Genomic DNA, 25,107 nt, shown 5'->3' on the forward strand with positions numbered 1-25,107 from the left:
TAAACACGAACTGTTAGACAACTGGTTTATGAATACTTCAGAAACAGGATGCCTTCAAACTCAATTCAGGCCAGTTTACAATCCTATCCAGTGTCATGGAATACCATAGGTACTCCCACCTCTTCATTTCATTTTGGTCACGCTTGGTCCAAGAAAGTACTGAAACTCCGAGCAGGGCATATCTACCAAAACAAATTCAGTTTTCTGTCAATTACTTATTTATCTGAAAGTCTTTATGTGTTTAAGACATTCTTTTTCCAGCCATGTTTTTGAAAAGATGATAAAGTTCAGTTTTATTTGCCACATGCACCTCAGAATATAATGAATGATGCAACACAGCAAGAGGATGCTGAGGGCAGCCTGCAAGTCCAAACATGCTTATAGAGGCAATGTAGCATGCCCACAGCTTACTAACCCAACCAGAGGAAACCAGAGCACCTGGATGAAACGGGGAGATTGTGCAAGGGGGGAAATTAGATCCCAACTGCTGATTTCTGGCACTGTAGAGCGGTACACTAAGGCTATGTCCACCCTACACCAGATAAGTCCGTAATCAAAGCTTTCTCTGTTCATTTTTACCCTCCATCCACACTAAAACAGTGTTTTCATCCTCCTAAACCGGAGCTTTTCAGAAACGCTCTCCAGGGTGTGTAATTTTGAAAATGCCGCTTGGGCAGATCAGATCAGAGTGGATGGGGGGGAATCGGAGAAATCTGAAAGTGCTGTTATGACGTGCCAGAACAGATTGTGATGGCAGTGCACCATTTTATGGTTTTCTTGAACGCAACCTAACAATTTCAGAACAGACGGCAACGAGACTAAAGCCAGAAGAGTTAGAAATGTACTCACCAAATACTTTGACCCATAACTCACTGAATAAATAAGTATACTTACTTTGCCCTGTTTTCTGTCCTTGCTGATATGAAGGTGTTTTACCTATTTATGCAAGTACTTCTCTGACAATAGATGTGTAACAGCCTAATGTAACATTGTATGGAAATACAAGATAACACTGATGCAGACATGTTTCATACATTTAACAAGGTGCTTTATTAATGCAACAGAGTTAGTCAGTTTTTCAATGTTCGTCGTCAGCCGGGTCATACTGTCCACGAACTCCCTGTCGGTTGTCTCCATATGCTCCAATATTATTTTTTTTTAAACTTTTAAGTCCTCCTGCGCGAGAGCCAACATCTGCCCGTTGTTTAAGTTTTTCTAGTCTGTAACTGAACAAACACGCACCGTCTTTCACAGCAAGATTCAACACCAAACATGTCGCTTGTTTTTGGTAGATGTATTCTACGCATGCGCAGTAGGAGGAGATTCACTGAAATATCCGTTTCAATGAGGACAGATATCTTTAAAAATGCATAGTGTGGACGCCCATCGTTTTTACACAAAACCGGCGTTTTCAAAATGATCCGATCTAGTATGGACGTAGCCCAACTGTCACGCTACTGTGTCACCCACTTTCATGAAGTGTTACCTATACATCCTGCCCTAGCAGGAGATCAACACAAATTAGGTTTTCCCTATTCTTTGAGAGATTATGTGACAATTTGAGCCCTTCAGTGAGAACGCAAATGTGACTGCTGCATTAATAGGTTGAATCCAACAGACTGCCTATTGCAAATTACCTGGGTAGCATGGTAGTGTAGTGGATAGCACAACTCCTTAGAGTACAGGTGGCCTGGGTTTTGCTGCTACTCGGAAGGAGTTCGTAAGCTCTCCCGTGTCTGCGTGGGTTTCCACTCAGTCCAAAGAGGTACCTGTTGGTAGGTTAATTGCTGATTGTAAATTGTCCTGTGATTAGACTATGATTAATTTAGGGGATTGCTGTACAGCATAGCTCAAAGGGCCAATTCCATGCTCAGTAAATGAATCCAAATAAAAGGAACAAAAATATGGAATTTTATGTACACATTAGGAACTGATTTTGTTAAACATTAGAGAAGCTGAACACGGCTAGTTTTTATTGCAGCTTATATAGGGAAAAATACAGAAAACTGTTTTACAACAGATTCACTTATTCTCCCCATGCAGCTTCAGAAGTTTTCCATAGGCCTAGATACTGTTGTGGCAACTTGTATCATCTTCTCCCTTTCCCCACTTCTCCCCATCATAGTCTTTTTTTTTTGGGGGGTGGGGTGGTTGCAGAAGTAACTTTCCTTTGCCAACTATTGGTTTATCCCAAGAGAAACAAAAACTGAAAATGCTGACAGCATTAACAAAAGTGAAAGTACTCCAGGTATAAAACACAGGCATCCACGAACACAAGTATCACAATCATATCTGATAGCCAACAAGGGAAAGAAGCTCAAACAATAAATAGAAAGTGGGGGGGGGGGGGGGAATTGTCCAGGTCTTCCGAATTAACTGGTTTGCTTCAGCACATCAGTGGGATGGCACATTCCCTTCATATTGCAAAGCACAGCCGGTTTCTGGTGGCTGAATCTCTGAGGTAGGATGTCAGCACAATACTGCACCTCAGGCACAAATGCTATGAAATGAGAACAAAGATGTCTGTATTTTGTTCTTTGATATTCTGATGTTTTTAAAACCTTGAACTGCTGTTCTCAAAGCAGTCACCAAAATAAAAGTAGCATTTTCAAAGTAGCATAACAGTTAGCACAATGCTCTACAGCACCAATTATCACCCTGATTAGTGCCTGCTACGCCACTGGTGTTTGGGCAGTAATGAAGTTCCTTCATCTGTTTGTACAGAGGGATTCTTCTTTGGTCAAAAAAACAATCATTACAGAAATAACAACCAGTGTTATTGGTCCCGAGTTGAACCCACGAACCTGTAGGACCACTGGACCACTCCTATTCTGGCTTCTACCCTTTAACCTATTTGGCATGAGTGACCATACCAAGATCGAAAGCACAAAGCCCAGACTCCAGCCAACATAGCTGTCCGGGTCATTGAGGTACGCAAGCCTCCAAACCCTACGGCAAGTTTGTGGTCCTCTTGGAGGAAACAATCACCAATCAGGGTTCAACTCCTGCCGCTGTCTCTAAGGAGTCTAAGTTTGCCCCATGACCGCATGGGTTTTCTCCTGGTACTTCCGTTTCCAAAGAGGTATAGTTAGAGTTACGAGCAAGAGTGTGGCAACACTTGCAGACTGCCCTCACCCCAATCCTTGGACTCGGTCTTTGTACAAACAATACATTTCACTACATGTTTTGATAAACATGTGCCAAATAAAGCTAATCTAATAAGAAGAACACAAACATTTTAGAAGTAGAAAACTGGGACATCCAACTAATGAGAAAGTATGTTAAGTCTTTTTAAAACAGAAGGTGATAATGTGGAAAACCAGACTGAGAGGTAGATGAGCTTAGGTTAGTAAAACAAAAGTTAGTCAATTTTTAATTTATAGAAATAAATGACCAAATTGCAAGTTTTCTTTCTTTTCAAATCTTTTTATTATTATCCAAAATAACAAGAGTACATCGAAGTAGGTAACACTGACAATGTCTCAAAAGGAAAAAAAAAGAATATTAAGGTTTGAAAAATAAGGTAAAAATTGAAAGTTTTTCCCCAGATTTGTACTTAGCAAGCGCAAACACCACAAGGCAATAATCAAGCATCAACAGCGCATTCAATCAACAGCCAAAACAGATGTTGTAGTTATGAGGAAGAATGGATTAAATTGATCAGGATGGAAAAAGTTCACTTTAGTAAACGACAAGGCAACTTCCAGTAAATCCATAAACTATTTTACATTTATCCATTGAGTAATGATGTAGAACATAAAAGATATTTGAAAGCTTTTCTAATGAGGGAATGAATGAATGAAGGGACAACTTTCTTTTTTTAATAAAGAGAAACAGTTTTTCTGGGGTTCATAGTATTCTTCAAAAAGAGGCTAAAAGAGGCCACATTGTGTTGTCTTGAAGAACAAACAAGTAGACTTAAAATATTTAAACCACAATCTAATAGACAGAAAAGACTAAAAGTAACGTTGCAGCTGCTGGACTATGCAATACAGTACACCATCACAATATTTCCTTCCTGTGCTGCAAACTTAAGTGCAACCATTTCAGTATTCACATGTACAAGCAGCTGGTCAACAGACCAAGATCATTTTATTTTTTGCCACCACAGAAACTCGAGATACATTTAAAATACAGTACAAAGTCACTTCATTCTTTTGGAAATGAACAAGTCCTATATTATGGAAGTAATGCATCATGCCTGCATTATTACAATTGGAAATGTGTAGCATAAGCTGATGCTATGATGTATTGCAGTGATTAGCACAATGCCTCACAAGCAGATACAAGATCAGGGTTCATTCCCCACCTCTGTCTACAAGGTCTCTTACACATTCCTCTTACACGGTCCTGTTCACCCTGTACACATTAGACTTCCAATATAACTCAGAGTCCTGCCATGTGCAGAAGTTCGCTGATGACACGGCCATAGTGGGGTGTGTCAGAAATGGTCAGGAGGAAGAGAAAAGGAAACTGATACAGGACTTTGTGATATGGTGCAACTCAAACTACCTGCGTCTCAATATCACTAAGACCAAGGAGATGGTGGTGGACTTTAGGAGACCTAGGCCTCATATGGAGCCAATGATCATTAATGGAGAATGTGTGGAACAGGTTAAGACCTACAAGTATCTGGGAGTGCAGTTAGACGAGAAGCTAGACTGGACTGCCAACACAGATGCCCTGTGCAGGAAAGCACAGAGTCGACTGTACTTCCTCAGAAGGCTGGCGTCATTCAATATTTGTAGTGAGATGCTGAAGATGTTCTATCGGTCAGTTGTGGAGAGCGCCCTCTTCTTTGTGGTGGCGTGCTGGGGAGGCAGCATTAAGAAGAGGGATGCCTCACATCTTAATAAGCTGGTAAGGAAGGCGGGCTCTGTTGTGGGCACAGAACTGGAGAGTATGACATCAGTGGCAGAGCGGAGGGCGCTGAGTAGGCTACGGCCAATCATGGAAAACCCTGAACATCCTCTGCACAGCACCATTCAGAGACAGAGAAGCAGCTTCAGTGGCAGGTTGCTGTCAATGCAATGCTCCTCAGACAGGATGAAGAGATCATTACTCCCCAACGCCATTTGGCTCTACAATTCAACCACCAGGGGCAAGACATGTTAAGTGCCGGGGTTAGGACTGAGCTTAAGTTACCACTCAATGCACTTTAGTAAACTATTTAAGAACTTTTTGAAAGCTATTTATTAATGCTTTTCGGGAGGGTGATTTTAGATGCATATCATATTTATACTGTTAAATACTGTATGTAATTAGTTTTGCTACAATAAGTGTATGGGACACTGGAAAAATGTTGAATTTCCCCTTGGGGATGAATAAAGTATCTATCTATCTATCATTCTCCACATACTCATGCGGGTTTCCTCCTGGTGCTCAGATTTCCTCCACATTCCAAAGTTAAGTGGGTAGGGTTAGTAAATTATGGGCATGCTACATAGGCATCAGAAACATGACAACACTTGTGGGCTGCTCAGCACAATGTTCACCGACTTGATACAAACAATGCATTTCAGACTTTGTCTTGATACACATGTGACTAATAAATCTAATATTTTTCTTTTAGCCTTTCTTCCCTCAACACGCTTCATGTTTAGAATAGTGAGTGCAACTGGCTGGGATAGATGATTTGGCATTCTCAATAATGTGGTAAAGAGTGCTTTTTCACATTGGCAGATGAGGCAAAACACATTGGTATGCCTAGGGAATCGGTAATAGGGCACAAGGATATGGGCACGCAGGGAAAATCTGCAGACTTGAGGAACGGAGAGAGATAGTAACTGACCAGCAAGGTGACCAGATGGAAGCGAACATGCATCTATGTTGTAATACATTTTGCAGAATGAAAAGCATTACAGACAATACAGAACAGCTTTAAAAAGATCTAGGAACTGACTGAGTATACAAGTGCACAAAGAAAGTTGTGAAACCTGCAGGAAACCATGAAGGTGGTTTATAAGTTAATGGGAAACTGGGCTTCAAAAGGGGCAATGCTAAATAAATGGGAAGTTATACTGAAATTTACCATCTTGTTAGACCACAATTGGAATAGCATGTCTAGTTTGGGCCAGACTTTCGATGTTTCTCTCCCCACAAGAGAAACGAACTGTGAGGGGCAGCACAGTTGTGTAATTGGTTGCGCAACGCTTTACAGTTCCAGCGACCTGGGTTCAATTCCCACAGTGCCTGTAAGGAGTTTGGACGTTCTCCCTGTGGGTTTCCACTGGGTGCTCCAGTTTCCTCCCACCATCCAAAGATGTACTGGTTGTTAGGTTAATTGGTCATTGTAAACTGTCCCATGATTTGGCTCGGATTAAAATAGGGGATTGCTGAGCAGCATGTCTCAAAGGGCCTGAATGACCTATCCGCCCTGCATGTCCCAAAATAAAATGCAGCTTGATTTACTGAACATCCCCAGGTTTTATTTCAGATTTCAAGCATCTGCAGTTTTTTGCTGCAGCTACACTTTAAGAGGGTGCAAAGATCACAGATATGGCGCGAGAGAGATTTACTACAATGCCATCTTAGACACAAGAATTAGACTGGGGAAGCTGGAGTCAAGATATGACAAAGGAATGAGAGATTATAACAAGTTTAGACATGAGAAACGAAAAAAAAAAGTGTTCCTAATCTTTACATCTAGGAGTGGTGTACTCAACATACAGTGGATACACTTCTTAATAACACAAACCCTGCTAGTCTGGCACACTCAGGCTCTGGAGGTTCTGAACCCACAGATTTTCCAGATTATTGGATGTTAAGCTCACACCTTCAATTCATTTTCTTAAAACATTTAATAATTACAATAAAATTCCCAGTGAGCATGGTAGGAGAACATGGCAAGCATCTTTCAGTGTACTAGATGCCAAACCACTGGGATTTCACAACACTCAGTGACTTACAGTACTGAGTTTTACTCTAGTAATGATAGGTTGAATGGTGGAAAAATAGGAATCAAAAACACATTTAATCAAGAAATAATAATCTGCAGGGGTAATGGAAAATGGAGTTTAAAAATAATCGCTCAACAAGAAGCCAAAGACTCAATGTGCCTATTGACCACTAGGCTGTGTCAGGGTTTGATGATTTTTAAAAAAATATTGCACCTTTCCCAACTAAACCATCACTGTCCTGCTATCAGAGCAAGTGCTTGCTCCATTATTCTTGCAAATTACTGCACTATTTGTGGACTTCCTTCTTTTTCAGCCGAGTCCTTGAATATCTCCTCACCCCAACCCAGAATCAGGTTTACTACCATCGACATACATCATGAAGTTTGTTTTACAGCAGTATAGAGTTGGAAACCAGTTTAATATCACAAACATTTGTCATAAAATTTGTTGACTGTAGCAGCAGTACACTGCAATACATAATAGAAAAAAAATCTGTGAATTACAGCAAGCACAAATTAAATAGGTAGTGCAAAAGCAGAAATAAAAATGGTAGTGAGGTAATGTTCATGGGCTCAATGCCTATTCAGAAAATTGATGGCAGAGGGGAAGCTTTTCCTGAATTGTTGAGTGGGTGCCTTCAGGCTTCTGTACCTCCTCCCTGATGGTAGCAATGAGAACAAGGCGTGACCTGGGGTACTTTATGATGGACACCACCTTTTTTAGGCATCGCCCTTGATGCCCTGGATACTACAGAGGCTCGTGCCCATGACCAGGTTTACAACTTACATAGCTTACTTTGATCCTATGCAGTAGACCTCCAGCAACCCCTCCCCCCCCCCCCCCCCATACCAGACAGTGATGCAGCCAGTTAGAATGTCCAGGGTACATCTGTAGAAATTAGAGCACATTTTCGGAGATGCACCAGATCTCCCCAAACTCCTACTGAAACGTATATAGCCACTGCAGTGCAATATATTAAAAAAGTTACATTAAGACATAGACAAAATATTAGTGAAAAAAATGAGCAAAATAGTGAGGCAACGTTCATTGGTTCATGGACCATACACAAATGATGGCAGAGATGAAGAACTCATTTCTAAAACATTGAGTGTGTGCCTTCAGACTCCTATACCACTTCCCTGATGGTAGCAATGAGAAAGGGGCACATCCCTGATGGTGAGGGTCCTTAGTGATCTAAAGCCACATTCTCTTACAGCAAAACTTGTCATTCACAACACTGAAGCTATGTTATCACAAACGATACACCATTTGCAGCAAACAATTCCACTGAAATCTTCTGCACAGTTCACAATACACTGTATATTCTCTCTCTCTCCTTCACTGATCTTTCCTGTAGATTTGCATCACAGCCTGGCCAATCTTCACTCTTGTGACAAATCAGCCCACCATGCAGTGGAACGATCAAAGCTAAGAAGACAGCTGTGCAGAGGTTTGTAAGATTCCTTAAACAAAAAAAAAAATTCCTTTGGAAGGAGCAGCTCTAAAGTGACCACTTAAAAACCAACCAATACCACGCAGCAATCCTTCAATTCCATCCTGCATTATAAATAACATCACAATAAAACAAGTCGGTCAACTAAAATAAATCAGATTTACAGATCAACTTTTACATTACACCAGAGCAGTTAACTGTCAAACCCCTGCAACAGCATTCTACCATGTTGAAAAAGAAATTTGAGCACAGATAGATATTGATGGTTAGCACAAACACAGTGGGGTTTGGGGGGGGGGGGGGTATACGGTCATTTCATTAAATTTTAGAACATAGCAGGGCATAGTGTATGTCACTTATTATATTAAAAAAGGTTTTAAAATCAGTACCATATGAGGAATCTTAAAGTGCCCAAGCCAGCCTGCAGGGCCAAACTGATATTTTGTACTCATGGGCAATCCATGCTGCAGAACAATCACAGAGCACAGAAACAGGCCCTTCAGCCCAATTCACTCATGTCAACAAAGGAACCTTAAGCGAGTCCCATTTGTCTGCATTTGGCCTATCCCTCCACTCCTGCCGAAAAGCCTCAAACACTGGTATCATTGTTAAATTCACCATTTCCTTTTGCAGCACTTCCCATATACTCACCACCTTCTGGATGTTTCCTCTTTTACCTCAAGCCTACACCCACTAGTCTTTCTCTTGCCTTCTCCAGGGAGGGGGAGGGGGGGAGGGGAAAAACTGGCCATCCATCTCCTCGTGATTGTCTACAACTCTGCAACGTCACCCCCTCAGCCTCCTTCCTTCCAGTGAGAACAACCCCAGCCTTCTCGTCACTCCTCACAAAGCACACCCTCACCACCCCCACCCATCTCAAAAAACATCCTAGTGAACTTTATCTGTGCACAATATTCTAGATATGGTCCCATGACATGTCAGTTGTTTCATTCCTTGTACATCTCAGCATAACATACAACCTCACAGACTCAACGTCACACTTTTGCTTTCATTATACCCTTACCTCTACAGATTCTCCCTGACTTCACTACCCAAGGACATCTCATATCCCTTGTTATTCTGTCTCCTCAAGTGTAATCCTTTATACTCTTTAAGGGGATCGGTTAAGCTTCTTACACTGCACCAAGCCTCTAATTTTGCTGAAGAGAACCTTAATATCCTGACGAAGGGTCTCGGCCCGAAACGTCGACAGCGCTTCTCCCTATAGATGCTGCCTGGCCTGCTGTGTTCTACCAGCATTTTGTGTGTGTTGTTGTTTGAATTTCCAGCATCTGCAGATTTGCTCAATATCAGATTCAGGTTTATGGTTGCTGACATACAGTACTGTGCAAAAGCCTTAGGCACATATAGAAAACTAGGGTGCTTAAGACTTTTGCACAGTACTGTATTTGTGAATGTGGTGTGAGGAGCGACTTTGTAAATCAGATGGGAGCAAAGAACGTTGGGAAAAGCAAGGATGGAGTGCTGCGGGAGGGGTGTGGGACAGGTGGCAGAGGAGTGCCGGGGCATGGGTGCAGACACACCCAACCCAGAGACACCAGGCAAGGTCATTTGATTTCAAATAATGGGTTTATTAATCATTACAGAAAGACTCTTTGGTGCTTCCCACTCTCTCTCTCTCCCTTTCTCCAAACAATTCCCTTCTCCCTGCCCCCTTCCCACTCTGTCCACAACAGACCCACATCAGAATCAGTCATCACATGTCAAGAAATTTGTATTTGTTGCAGCAGTACAGTGCAAGATATAATGATTATAAAATTTACAGAAGAAAGAAAAGATTAACAAAATAGTGTTCATGGACCATTAAAAGATTTGACTAGCCTTTCTCTTCATAGCAATATTAACATGTTAACTCTGTACTCTTCCCCATCTCCCTTTTAAATGCTTCCTTCTTGCCAGATATGCTTTATCTGTAAACAGCATCTCCCAATCAATCTTTGTAAGGTCTTGACTCATACCATCAAAATTGGGGCTTTAACTTGTGGAAGAGTCCCACCTTTTACCATCACTTATGGAAGAATGGTCAAAGGACCCAAAATGTTGCCCCACTGGGTCTTCAGCCACTTGCCTGGCCTCATTTCCCCAAATGGAGTTCATGTGCTGCCTCCTCTCCAGTAGGGCAATCTATACATAACCTGAGTAAAACTTTTCTGGACACACGCATGTTCTATCCCATCTATTCAGAATCACAGTCCTTCAGCACAGAACAGACCCTTCAGTCCACGCCAAACCATTATTTTGCCTCATGGAAGCCAGCTCTCCATATCCCTCCCAACATGTACTTATTCAAATTAGACTTTAAAAACGTTGAGATCAAACCTATCTACCTCTTGCATTGGTCCTCCACTATCCACACTCACACCAAACTCTGAGTGAAGAAGTTCTACCTCAAGTCCCCCTTAACCCATCAGAAGTGCTAGTACATCTCCTTCTGAAGGAAAGAAACCCCGATGCCTGGTTCTGCTCTGTGATGTTTTACTTCACTCTCCTTGGCACTGAGGCTCTGGTAGAGGGATTGCTCCAGCTGCTACGCATTTCATGTCTGCGAGCTTTCTGACAATCTGCCCCACTAAATGACTAACTGAGACCGAGGCTATGGGCCTACTCTGGCTGCACTGGGATTCGGGACCGTGGACTCAATTTGGTTTGGAACGCTTCTGCTTGCTTTTACTGTTTGCATGATTTGCTTTTCTTTTCCTCTTTCTCTTTGCTTTGGGTGTGGGACTTTTTTAAAAAAAAAATTGGGTCCTTTCACATTTCTTCTTTTGTGGCTACCTGCAAGCAGATGAATCTCCAGGTTGTATAATTCATACAAACTTTGATACAGATGTACTTTGAATCTTAATGTGGTCAAGTAAAAAGACTCTGAAATATTATAATATTGTGCAGAATCTCATTATAGTGGGAAAAATTGAAAGCCTTTATATTGAATTTAAATTTCGCCAGGGATGGAGAGCTCATGGGGAGAGGTAAACGAGCAAGAGAATATTTTTTGTCACAAGTAATGAAGAGCTACCAGTGCCCTTTTCCAAGACTCCACTGTCCCTTCTTCAGTTTTATATTTGATGTTTAGTTGTAGATACCACCCAATGTAGAGGCCCCAACAGCATGTTATCTAGTGAAAATATTATCCTTACAGTCTGTAAAATCATATATCGGCTCACAAAAATAAACTCAGGCATCCAGCTCGTGCCTGAGTCAGAGTCTGCCAGAGGCTGGAGGCCAAAGAAGACAGCTTGTCCTGGGGTTAGATGACAGTATGTATGCGTGGATGGAGGGAGGAATGAGTCTTGTTTTCCTGCTGTTTTGTTGTTGCTTGCAAAAACAACCTTTGGGTTGTTAATGCAAATGACACATTTCACTGTACACTTCGCTGTGCAAGTGATAAATAAATTTGAATCCTCCACTGTTCAGGAGTTCGACAGCTTTGGCATCTGGCTCACTCATTAGTCTGGAACGTGAGCCGGGGTTCCAGAGTGTAGGCAATGTGTGCAACCAGGGCCTAGACCGTGGGCAAGGGGTTAAGGAACAGCAGAAAAGCGTAGGCCAGGACTTTGGGCAAGTTGTGATCAGAGCTAGATTGCTTTTATATTTCCTGCTTCCTTTAAACTCATCTGGCTCTCAGGAGCATTTCAGCGAAATATTATTCCAATCTAGATTGCAAGTGCCATGATGTGGTCACTCACTTTGGAGAAGCAACACTTCATATTCTGCCTGCATCATTTCCAACCAATGACACGAAGATCGATTTCTCCAACTTCTGCTAATTTCTCCTTCATCCCACTCCTCTCCTTTTACATCCCCCATTCTGTCTCTCCTTTTCTCCTCACCCACTTATCATTTCCCTCCAGTGCCTCCATGCCATTCATTTCTCCCACAGTCCACTCTCCTCTCCATCTTCTTCAGCCCTTTACCTTCCCCACCCATCACCTCCCAGCTTCTCTCCTCCACCCACCAACCTTCTCACTCAGCTGGCTTCACCCATCATCTCCCTTCTAGTACTCATTCTCCTCAAGCACATTCTGGCTCCTTCCCCCTTCCATTCCAGTACTGGTGAAGAGTCTCAGACTGTATCGTCGACTCTTCATTCCTCTCAATAGATGCTGCCCGAACTGCTGAGTTCCTCCAGCATTTGTGTGCGTGACACTGGATCTGCAGAATCGCGTGTTTAGGTATTCAACAGTTTGTTGACCCAGCACTATCAACAGTCGGATCATAGAAAAAAGATCACCGCAATCTGGAACAGCCAATTAATAACATTAGGTCAGATTGTAAATTAAAATAGTCACATGATCAAGTGTATACACTTCATTAAAAGCTTTGCAAAGATCTCCACTTTGCAAAGGGAAATGCATGCTAAAGTTCAAAATCACTACATTAAAACAACTTCATAAAACAATAAACCTTTTACAGTTCAAAGCATTACAATATTCATTCAGTAGCTGTCAAGCCAAACCCTGTGTAAAGGGTACATTTTTGTACAGCACTGCCCTTTGCAGATTCTCTACAGCACATAATGCCTTTAATATTATTAAAACTAACCATACCAGCAGGATACTCAGAATAACTTCCTCAAAAGGCGATGTTTCCTAGCAGTGCTGACTAAGTGTTAGAAGCCACTTTTTGAATAAGACAAGCTTTATTTGTCATATGTGCATTAAAAAAAAAACACAGCAAAATGAGTCAAATCAAATCAGCAAGAATGGTGCTGGGGGCAGCCCGCAAGTGTTGCCATGCTTCAGGTGCTAACAAAATGTGGCCACAACTCACTAAACACTGACCCGTACGTCTTTCGAATGTGGGAGGAGGCTGGAGCACCTGGAGGAAACTATGGCATGGGGAGGGCAAACTCCTACAGACTGGCTTAAATGAAATCCTGATGTTACAGCTGATCTTGTAATGCAAGGGTTGTGCAATGCATAAAATTACTACCAGACTGTGCACCCTAGCTTTTCTGTATCAATTTGACTAGCTTACTCTTCATACCAACATTAACATGTTGACCCTGAACTCTTCCCCATCTCACTTTTAAAAGCTTCCTTCTTGCCAGATGTGCTACACCTGCAAACAATCTCTCCCAATCAATCTTTGCAAGGTCTTGTTTCATACCGTAAAAATCCAGATTTTAACTTGTGGACCAGTCCCATGTTTTTCCACCAGTAGTAGATGAATGGTCAAAGGGCCCAAAATGTTGCCCCACTGAACCTTCAGCCACTTGCCTGCCCTCATTTCCCAACCGGAATTTGTGTGCTGCCTCCTCTCCAGTAGGGCCTGGGAAAACACTGCGGGACACCTGCATGTTCTGTCCCATCTATTCACAGTCATCAGTACTACAGAACAGAAACAGGCCCTTCAGCCCATCTAGTTCATGCCAAACCATTGATTTGCCTTGTCTCATCAACCCGTACATGGATGCTAGCCGTTCATATTCCCCCCATCCATGTACTTATCCAAATTTAACTTAAATGTTGAACTCAAACCTATCCACCACTTCCACTGGCAGCTCATTCCACACTCACACCAACCTCTGAGTGAAGTTCTCCCTTAGGTCCTCCTTTTCACCTTTAAATTAGGACCTCTAGTCCTAGTCTCATTTACCTCAGGTCCTTTAGTACTAATCACCTGTTTACACTAGTCTGAACCTAACCAATTAAAAAAAAGTTATCCTTCCCACATTTATACCAACACCTCACAGACTCGAGGTCAATTAGAGTGGCCAATTAACCTGGATACCTTCCGAGGGTCTACAAGGAAACCCACAAAGTCTCAGGGAAGTGTGCAAGCTCCACACAGAGAAACTGAAGTCGGACTGAACAAGATCTCCAGCTCTGAGAGACCAAGGCTCTCCTAGCAATGCGGGTGTGAAAGTTGAGAGAGTGATGAGCAGGATCAGGAGAGATGGGAGTGCCAAATCTAAACTGCTCTCCCTGTATACATTTTCATGGATTAAATTATACTCCCGAAGGCAACAGCTCAAATTTGAAGTTAAACCGCTTACTCCATCAGAGGCACTAAGAAACATGAAGGCATTTTACAACTGCTTAAATACATCTCTTCTTAACCTGGTCAACTAAAAAAAGGCATTGAAGTACTATAATATTCTGTAGAATCTCATTATAGCGGGAAAAATCAAAAGCCTTTATTTTGAATTAAAACTTCACCAGCGATGGAAATCTTTTGGGGAGAGGTAAACGAGCAGAGATTATTTTTTGCCACAAGTAATGGAAAGCTGCCAGTGCTCATTTCCAATGCTCCAGTCACTTCACTTTTATATTAGATGTTTAATTTTAGATACCACACAAACTTACAGGCTAGAACAGATTACCTAGCCAAAACGGTATCTGTATAACCTGTGAAACTATAAATTGGCTCACAAAAATGAATAAGATCACCTCATAAAATTTACACTCAGGAATCCAACTCAAGCCCGAGTCAGAGTCCACTGGAGGCTGGAGAAGACCAACTGTTCTGGGGTTAGATGACAGTATACACATGAGGATGGAAGGGAGGTACTGGGCTTGTCTCACTGCTGTTGTTTGCGTTCTGCTGAGAACCGTGGGCTAAAGTTGGTGCTGGAATGTGTGGCGGCACTTGTGGGCTGCTCCAGCACATCTTTGGGTGTGCTGGTTGTTAATGCAAATGACACATTTCACTGTACACTTCGATGTGCAAGTGATAAATAAATTCGAAACCTCCACTGTTCAGAAGCCGAAGGTCTCGGCCCGGAACATCGACAATGCTTCTCCCTATAGATGCTGCCTGGCCTGCTGTGTTCCACCAGCATTTTGTGAGTGTTGTTTGAATTTCCAGCATCTGCAGATTTCCTCGTGTTTGCTGTTCAGAAGCCTGACAGCTTTGGCATCTGGCTTACTCATTAATCTGGAACGTGAGCCGGGGTTCCAGAGTGCAGGGAGTGAGTGCAGCCAGGGCCCACACTGTGGACCAGGTGTACACCTACAGCCAAGGGCTAGGGTATACCAGAAAAGCATGGGTCAGGGCTGTGGGAAAGTTGTGATCAGAGCTAGATTGCTTTTCTATTTCCTGCTTCCTTTAAGCTCATCTGGCTCTCAGGAACATTTTGACTAAACATTATTCCAATCTAGATTGCAAGCGCCATGATGTGGTCACTCACGTTGGAGCAGCAACACTTCATATTCTGAGTCATTTCCAATCGATGACACGAACATCGATTTCCTCCAGCTTCTGGCAATTTCTTTTCCATTCCGCTTCTCTCTTTTACCATTCCCCTTTTCGTGTCAGCTTTTTCCCCTTACCCGCCTATCATCCACCTTCCCCCCCCCCCCCCCCCAATGGCTTCACCTGTCACCCACCTTTTTGTACTCCTTCTATTCAACCCACATTCTGGCTTCTTCCCCCTTCCATTCCAGTACTGATGAAGACCCTCAGACTGACATATCAACTTTTTCTAAACCCCCTCTCCGTTATTGCCGTGTGACCTGCTGGGTTCCTCCAGCATTTTGTGTGTCTGTGTGCCCCTGGATCTGTAGAATCTTGTGTCTAGGTATTCAACAGATTGTTGACCCAGCACTATCAAGATCTGGATTATAAAAAAAAGTCACTGCAAGCTGGAACATTCAATTAGTAACATTTGATTAGGTAGTAAATTGCAATGGTCACATGATCAAGAGTATACACTTCATTAAAAACTTATCCACTCTATTAAGGTCTTTCAACATTCAATATGTTTTAATGAGATACCCCCCCATCCTTCTCAATTCCAGTCTGTATATGCCCAAATCAATCAAACACTCATACAAGCCTTTCAATCCTGGAATAATTTCCTGAACCTCCTTTAAACCCTGTCTAATGTCACCAATTCTTTCTTAGATAAGGGGCCCAAGAAGATCAATTTCAGTAGCCATCATGTCAAACCAAACACCGTACAAAAGATGCACTTTTCTAAATTCATTTTCCTTTGTAGATACGCTACAGCATGTATGTCTTTAATATGCAAACTAAATGTTCTAGCAGGATACTCATAATAACTTCCTCAAAAAGCAGTACACCTCTGATTAAAGCTGTATGAAAGAACAGCAGAAGTGCTAGATCCTAGCCAAAATACAAGCAGTACTAAGTGTTAGAAGCCACTTTTTGAATGAGATAAGCATTATCTTTACTTGTCATATGTACATAAAAACACAGCAAGATGAGTCATATCAAATTAGCTGTGGGCAGCCCACAAGTTTTGCTATGTTTCAAAATGGGCCACAATTCACTAACACTGACCCACGAGTCTTTGGAATGTGGGAGGAGACTGGAGCACCGAGAGGAAACTAATGCAGTCACAGGGAAATCGCAGAAACTCCAACAGACAGCAGCGGGAATCAAATCTTGATCTTGCAGCAGGTCCTGTATCGCGTAATGCCAGGCAGGGACACAATCTGGGGTCCATGGACCACTTAGTTAATGGCAACCCCTGCATTATGCAAACCATTACACTGCTGTGCTGCCCCACGTAAAGCAATGGGCCACAGCAGTACCATGTTTCTATCAGTTACTGATACTATAGGTACAAAACTGTGTTACTGCAGGTGTCCATCATGCTCCAAATGTCAAAGGTGGTAAGTGCAAAGTTGGCAGTTATTTCAAGGGAAATAGACTAAAAAGCAAGGAGATAATGCGGAGGCTTTTTAAGACACTTGTCAGTCTGCACTTGGAATATTGTCAACAGTTTTGGGCCCCATCTCAGAAAGAATGTGCTTTCATTGGAGACAGTCCAGAGGAGGTTCACAAGGATGATTCCATGAATGAAAGGGTTAACATATGAGGAGCATTTGGCAGCTTTGGGTCTGTAGTCACTAGAATTTAGAAGGATACGGGGGGGGGGGGGGGGGGGGGGAGAAATCTCATTGAAACCTACCAAATGTTCAAAGGACTAGATAGATAAGCTAGATGTGGAGAGACTGTTTCCTAGGTGGGAGATATCCAGAACTACAAGACACTGACTCAGAATTGAGGGGCGACCTTTTAGAACAGAGGTAAGGAGTAATTTTTTTTTTAGCTACAGTAGTGAATCTGTGGAATGCTCAGCCACAGACACTGGCGGAGAGCAAGTTTGTGGGTATATATTTTTTTAAAAAGTAGAAGTTGGTAGTTTCCTGATTGGTCATGGCATCAAAGGATATGGCAATAAGGCAAATTTATGGGGTTGAGTGGGATCCCAGGTCAGCCATGATAGAATGGCAGAGCTGACTCAATGGGCTGAATGGCCTAACTCTGCTCCTATATCTTATGGTCACCCATCTTGTAAAGACATTTTCCAGAAGGAGGAAATGGCAAACCATCTCAGTAGAAAAATCTGCCAAGAACAATCATAGTCAAAGAAGGAACTGTAGAAGAGCTACCAAACAGAATCCTACCCCATATTTCTGAGCAGAGCTAAGTGTTAGAAGCCACCTTTTGAATTAGACCAACATTAGCTTCATTTGTCACGTCATTGGTAAATACAGCAAAATGAGTCAAACCAAATCAGTGAGGACGGAGCAGCTTTGGGAGTTCTGCAGAACCTTTGTCAACGTAGACACACGAGAACCATTTCCCCAGCACTATGCATGTTGTTCCATCGTTAATATATATCCTTCAACTAATATGTTAAAAACAGCTCTGATAAATGGTATGGTTGCATCATGCTGAGTTGTGCTTATATCAGCTCACTTATTTACTGAAATTAAAATATAACTACACTTCCAAAGTTAACTTGCTGTGAGTGCATCAGATTATGGATAGGTTGCAAGAAACTCGATACAAATGCAACCTTGCTCTCTTTAAACACATTAATTATAGAAACCAACACAGTGTCTTGAAAATGTATATAGTTTTAGTCATGTCAGACAAATCACACGACTATAATCATGAATTCCCTTTCAAAATGGATGCCACAACACATCAGCAATTCAAAATTTGATATAATCATACCTTAAGTTCTCACAAAAGATAGTTCACTCATCAACCAAGCCAGTCTTGAAACAAGAGTGTATACATTGCTGATAAAAAACAAAGATTTAGTCAGCGTTACACATACAAAATGCTGGAGGAACTCAGCAGCATCTACGGAATGGAATAAACATTTGATGTATCAGGCTGGGACTCTTCATCAGGACTGAATGAAGGGTCCTGGCACAAAAAGTCAACTGTTCATTCCTTTCAACAGATACTGCCTAACATCAGTTTCTGCAACATTTTGTATGTGTTACTCTGGATTTCCAGCAATTGCAGGATCTGTGTTTATGATTTAGTCATAGAATCAGAGATGGCACATTGCTTGACTCATGTATGCTGACTGTAATGTCTATCCTGACAACCTCTAATGCTCTAGTACCATCAGTCACCATTGCAGCCTTCAGTAAATCCACAAAAGGCATCAGGCGACATTGATTAATTCGTAGTAGTATTTGCAGACATTTTTGACGTCTCTCTATTCCAATCAAGAGATTCTCAGCTGCATTGAAGCTTCTATCATCCTGGCGCCGAAGAAAAATAAGATAACATGTTTAATGACTATCACCTGATGGGTCTGCTATCACTATCACAAAGTGCTTTGAGAGGCAGGTCATGGCCCACATCAACTCCAGCCTTCCACGCAACTGATCCACAGCAAGTTGCCTACCATTGAAATAGGAACACAACTGATGCCATCTCCCTGGCTGAACACTCAGCATCCAGGTAGTAAAGACATCTATGTTGACTACAGTACCTCCTTCGATACATAATGCCAAGTAAATTTACCTCCAAATTCCAAGACCTAAGGCTCAGCAACTACCCCCTCGCCCTTTGCAATTGGAACATTAACTTTCTGACCAACAGATGAGAAATCTCTGCCACATTTATCCCCGATCTTGATGTCCCACCAGGGCTGTGTCCTCCACTTCCTGCTCAATTCCTCATACACTCGAGACAGTGTCACCAGATTCTGCTCCAACTACATCTACATGATACCACCACAGCGGGCCGGATTGCAAATAATCAACAGGACAGAGTATAGGAAGAAGGAGAGTCCAGTGTGTACCAAGGCAGCAACCTTTCCCTCAATATCAGCAGAACAAAAGAGCTGGCTATTGACTTCAGGAAGCAGAATGGAACACACGTCGCTCTGGTGCTGAGGTCAAGTTCCTCGGCATAAGCATCACCAACATCTTATCCTGGTCCAACCACGTGGACGCTATAGCTCAGAAAGCTCAGTGACCAAGAAAGTTTGGCATATTCCAGCTGACCCTCAGTGTATCACTGAAAACATCCTATCCAGATGCATCATCGCTTGGAGCAGCAAGAGCTCTGCTTAAGACCACAAGAGATCGCAGAGAGTTACGGACACAGCTCAACCATTATAAAAACCAATCTCTCGTCCATGGACTCTGTCCACACTTCCAGCAGCCAGCATTAAAGCTCAACTCACTTTGGACATTCTATCTTCTACCCTGCCCCCACCCAATTTCCATCAGACACAAGAAACCAGCTTGAAAACACTCAGCACTACGGTCAAGAACTTCTATCCCATTTTAATATCCATGGACATTAAAGATGAACTCGTGACCTCACGTTCTACATTGTCATGGCGCTTGTACTGTATTTTCTACATGCACTGCATTTTTTCTCCAACTGCAACACCATAGTCTGCATTTTGTTGTTGCTTTTCCCTTGTACTACCTGAACGTACTTATGCCTTAAAACGATCTGCATGGACGGCTCGCAAAGATTTTCCACTGTTCTCAGTACATGTAACAATAATAAACCAATACACTAATCATGTTTACCCACCGTAGGCCCACATTCCTCCTCTCCTTTCTTATCTAAGCACCTGTCCAAATTCCTTCCGAACATTGCGAAAGCGGGTTTTAATCACCACTTTCACTGCCAGCTCATTGTATATAACCACTACACTGTTTGAAAAAAATTGCTCCTCAGAGCTCCCTTAAATTTATCCCGTCTTAACTTAAATCTTTGCCCTCTATTCTTAGACTTCTCCATGCTGGGAGAAAGGTTGTCTACTGATCTATGCCCTTCAATTTTGTAAATCTCAAAGTTCATTCCTCAGTCTCCTACATTTCAGTGAGAATAAGGCCAGCCTATCCAATCTCTCCTCTAAAGCTCTCCAGTCAGGGAACATCCTAGTGAAGTTTTCTATGTACCATTTGTAATGTTACAAATCTTTCCTGTACTTTGGCAGCCAGACAGTACATAATACTCCAAGTGTGGCTTCACCAATATTTTATACAGCTGTAATATAACATTCTAACTGTTATAATCAACGCCTTGATAAAGGCAAGCAAAGCAAATGCTCTCCTCCATGTTCAGGGAGCTATGAACTAGCACTGCAAGTTAATGCGATTGTATACCATTTCCTATGTTATCATGTTAGTATTTGACATCACCAAGTAGTGACTTAGTAGTGAAGTAGTGACTTCACAAGTCTGCATTAAATTCCATTGGCCACCACTCTACCCAACTTTTGTACCGATTTCTGTCCCAGTATCTTTTCATTTTTTTGCCATCTATTATTCCACTGGTTTTTCTGTCATCAAGCCAAACAATGGTCAAACAACAATGCACTAACCCCTACTGGACACCTCTGGTTACAGACTTCAAGTCAGGAAATACCCCAACACTATCGATCAGCTCCTATTAACAAGCCAATTTTGGATCCAGTGTGCCAATACACCTTGAATCCCATGTGCTCCAACCTTCTAGACTAGCCCACCACGCAGGACTTTGTCAAAAGAAATGCTAAAGACGATGTAAACTATGACTGTCATGCTACATTATCTTAATTATCCAATTAAAGAACTCACTTGTGAGACAGGATTTCCCCGGTAAAAGAAAGTAGAATTTCAAGAATCTCTACCTGATAATTTAAATGAGACCTACACTTTGCAATCTAGATCTTTACTGAAAAGCCAAAGTCATCATCTCAAAACAATAACATTAGGAAAAGATCATTTGGAGAAAAATGTGGCCATCATTTAGTTTTGTTCTAACAAAGAGCTCTGCAATTAAGAAACTACTTTTACACCATAACTAAACAAGCCTAAGTGAGTAAAACATTTATCTAGGGTATTTCATTGATCCCTGATGATAAACTATTGCATGTAGAAGATACTTTCACAGACACTGAAAGTACACAAAACTGAATCTAACATAGATAACTCAGCACAGCACAGGCCCGTTGGCCCATGGTGGTGTGCTGACCCTTGAACCTACTCCAAGATCAATCTAATTCTTCCCTCTCACGTAGCCCTCCATTTTTATTTCAACCAAAGGAATATCTTAAATGTTTCTAACGTATCCATTTCTACCACCACCAGCTCTGGTAAGTGTGTTCAATGTACTTGCCTCTGAAATAAAAAAACACACCTCGAACAGTCTTCCCCCCCCCCCCCCCCAACACTTCCCTTCAAACACCTTAACCTTATCCCTTCTCCTATTAGCCATTTCCACCTTGGGAGGTCTCTGGCCATCCACTCTATCAATACCTCTTATCATCTTGTACACCTTTATCAAGCCTCCTCTCATCCTCCTCCTAGCTCGCTCAACCTAACATGAAACCAAAAACATTTGAGATCTATTGAAATAACCGAATAGTTTAAGTAAGTATATATGTCACAATATGGTGAATTGCCAGAGCTTAAGACTAGGTGATCTGTATTTCACTTATCGACACAAAATATAGCTACATAGACCAGTTTCCATTCAGTTTCAAGTTGAACTCCCATGTTTAGTTCAAGTTGAACTAAATCATTTAAATTCTCCTGCTTCGCTCTGCCACTTTGTCTTCCTGTGCTACCAAAGGCGCCTCCGTCACCAACTTCCCTGTAGCTTAATCAAAAGAACAATATTAATTAAAAGGATCTCAGCTCGGATCTAAATTCCACTCGCCGTATGACCAGTGTCGAATGACGGCATCTATCTCAACACAGTGACAATTATCAGTTGGTGGTTTTGATTTTCCTGACCTTGTTTACAGACAGAATACTAGTGCAAGAGCAGAAGGTCTAAAATTACATCCATTACTGCAAACCTTGTCATGCCAGGGCATAGCCTGTGCTGCGGCAACAGCAATAAACAATCACCGCACCCATTCCGCAGGTCCCTTTCAATCACTCACACCGCCAGCCAGAGATTCAACCAAAGCCCTGGCTCTTAGTTAATTAAACGAGTGCAGACCCACCTCAGGGGAAACGTAAGACACGAAAGAAGGCTTCGCTGTTTTTCCACCTCCCGACCCTAAACTCAACATTTCGTGATTTTTCCGGGTTACTTTGTTGCTGATTCCTTAGGTGGTGCGGCCACTAATTAAACTTGTGCCCGTCTCAAACCCGCCTTCCGCACGCCTCTGATTGGCTCTACGAGGTCAAATATAGGTTTCCGATTTCGAGACGTCGCTTCTTCCAGCCGCCGGTTTATTGGTTAATAATTGTGCCAATCAACGTGAGCGCGTTTCCCCTCCCACCAGCCATCCCACTCCATTCTTATTCGCCCGCCGCTGGCTCCGTGCGCTCCTTTTATGGGCTGAGAAAATAGTGGCCTCTCCGTTTATTGGTCAGTTGAAGTATCGATCATTGGCGTCTTGGCCAACGATATTTGCTGGAAGTCTGTCATTTACTCTGAAGGTTGACTCGGTGTAACCTTTCGGTGTGCGGCCAATGCTGGTGACTTCATTCACTTTTGGGGCAGAGCTTGCTTTGACAGATCGGCTGTGTCACTCTCTAGAATTACAAAATTACAAAACGAGGCTCGCTGTAGTCTTGATACACTAACGGTGGAGGAAGTATGCAACTCAAATTCCTGCCGGGCATGAACATTGAAATGTACGTTTTCAGGTAACTCACGCTTTCCTTCCCCACGTTGTTTTGTCCAGTACCCACACGCTACTCCTTTTCCGACTGGTTCCATCTGCCCGTCATCCATGTTCTATGTTCCTGATCAGATTCCAGTATCTGCGGCCTCTTTTGTCCAATCATAGTAAAATAGTCCATAATCAGCATGGTTTCCTCGAGGGAAAATCTTGCCTGACAAATCTGTTGGAATTCTTGGATGAAATAACAAGCAGGATAGACAAAGGAGAATCGGTTGATGTGTACAGTTATTTGAATTCTCAGGCGGCCTTTGACAAGGTGCCACACGAGTCTGTTTAACAAGTTACCTGCTATTACAGGAAAGATTCTAGCATGGATTAAACAGTTACTGGTTGGCAGGAGGCAAAGAAAGAAAGCTTTTTCTGGTTGGCTGTTGGTGACCAGTGGTGTTCCACAGGGGTCTGTATTGGGATTGCTTCTTATTACGTTATGTGTCGATGACTGGGTGAAGGTATTGATGGCTTTGTGGCGACGTTTGCAGACAATATGAAGATGGGTAAGGGGGCAGGTAGTTTTGAGAAAGCAGAGAGGCTGCAGAAAGACAGATTAGGAGATTGGGCAGTGTTGGAAAGTGTATGGTCATGCACTTTGGTAGAAGAAATGAAAGTGTAGACTGTTTCCTAAATGTTCTAAATGGAGAGAAAATTTAAAAAATCTGAGGTGCAAAGGGACTTGGGAGTTCTTGTGCAGGGTTGCCTGAAGGTTAATTTGCAGGTTGAATCGGTGGTGAGGAAGCCAAATGTAATGTTAGTATTCATTTTGAGAGAACAGGAATATAAAATTAAGGGTGTAATGTTGAGGCTTTATAAGGTGAGGCCTCACATGGAGTATTGTGAGGCATTTTATGCCCCTTATCTAGGAAAAAAATTCGAGAGTGTTCAAATGAGGTTCATGAAAATAATTTCAGGATTGAAAGGCATATCATATGAGGAATATTTGATGTTTCTGGGCCTGTACTCCCTTTAATTAAGAAGAATGGGGGGGGGGGGATCCAAATCAAGTGTTGCAAGACCTTGATAGAGTGGATGTGGAGAGGATGTTTCCCATGGTGGAGGAGGCTAGAACCTGAGGGCACAACCTCAGAATAGAGTGACGTTCATTTAGATTGGAGCTGAGGTAGAATTTCTTTAGCCAGAGAGTGGTTATTCTATGGAATTCATTGCCACAGATGACTGTGAAGGCCAAGTCATTGGGTATAGTTAAGACAGAGGCTGGTGGATTCTTGATTTTTCAGGCCATGAAAGGATGTAGGGAGAGGGCAGGAGATTGGGGCTAAGATAGAAATGGATCAGCTATGATGAAATGGCAGAGCATACTCAATGGGCCAAATGGCCTAATTCTACTTATGGTCTTATAATCACCTTCCCATTATCTTTACATTTCCCAGATGGCTCCATCTGCCCTCTTACCCCCCACCCCATCTGCCTTTATCCATCACTTCCCCTCTGCTGTCTATGGTCCACCCCTCCCTCAGCTGCACCTGGCTCCATCTTCCCATCATCTCCCTCGTCACTGAGTTCTACCTACTGCCTGCCAGCCCTTTCCTCATCCTTTCCTCCCTCTCCCCTCTCTACACTCCTGATGAAATGTCCCTTTCCCATGTCTCTTTGATTCCATAGATGCTGCTTGATCTGCTGAGTTCCCTCAGTAGTTTGCTTTTATGGTCGCTTGTTTTGTAATTTTCTTTGCTCAGATTCCATCTGGAGCATCTACAGGCTGTCTTGCTTCTCCTAGTACGAGGGGTGATTGATAAGTTTGTGACCTAAAGTAGGCGTCAATTTTAGAAAACCTAGCATATCTGTTTTTCAACATAGACCCCTCCTACATTTACACACTTAGTCCAGCGGTTGTGGAGCATGCGGAT

The 25,107-nt window shown here is 42.4% G+C and overlaps 1 protein-coding gene across 2 annotated transcripts in view; it reads right to left on the reverse strand.

Annotated features, from left to right (window-relative positions):
* The window catches only part of mtmr12 (myotubularin related protein 12), a 103,688-nt gene extending 80,981 nt beyond the window's left edge, over positions 1–22,707 (reverse strand). For both annotated transcript variants that reach the window (XM_059989573.1, XM_059989572.1), the window contains exon 1: positions 22,556–22,707. In XM_059989573.1, coding sequence (XP_059845556.1) covers positions 22,556–22,624 — 69 coding nt within the window. In that variant the 5' untranslated portion in view covers positions 22,625–22,707. The remainder of the gene's footprint in view (positions 1–22,555) is intronic.
* Positions 22,708–25,107: the final 2,400 nt, after the last annotated feature.

This window comes from Hypanus sabinus, chromosome 14, assembly GCF_030144855.1.
Source record: "Hypanus sabinus isolate sHypSab1 chromosome 14, sHypSab1.hap1, whole genome shotgun sequence".
Classification (NCBI taxonomy): domain Eukaryota; kingdom Metazoa; phylum Chordata; class Chondrichthyes; order Myliobatiformes; family Dasyatidae; genus Hypanus; species Hypanus sabinus.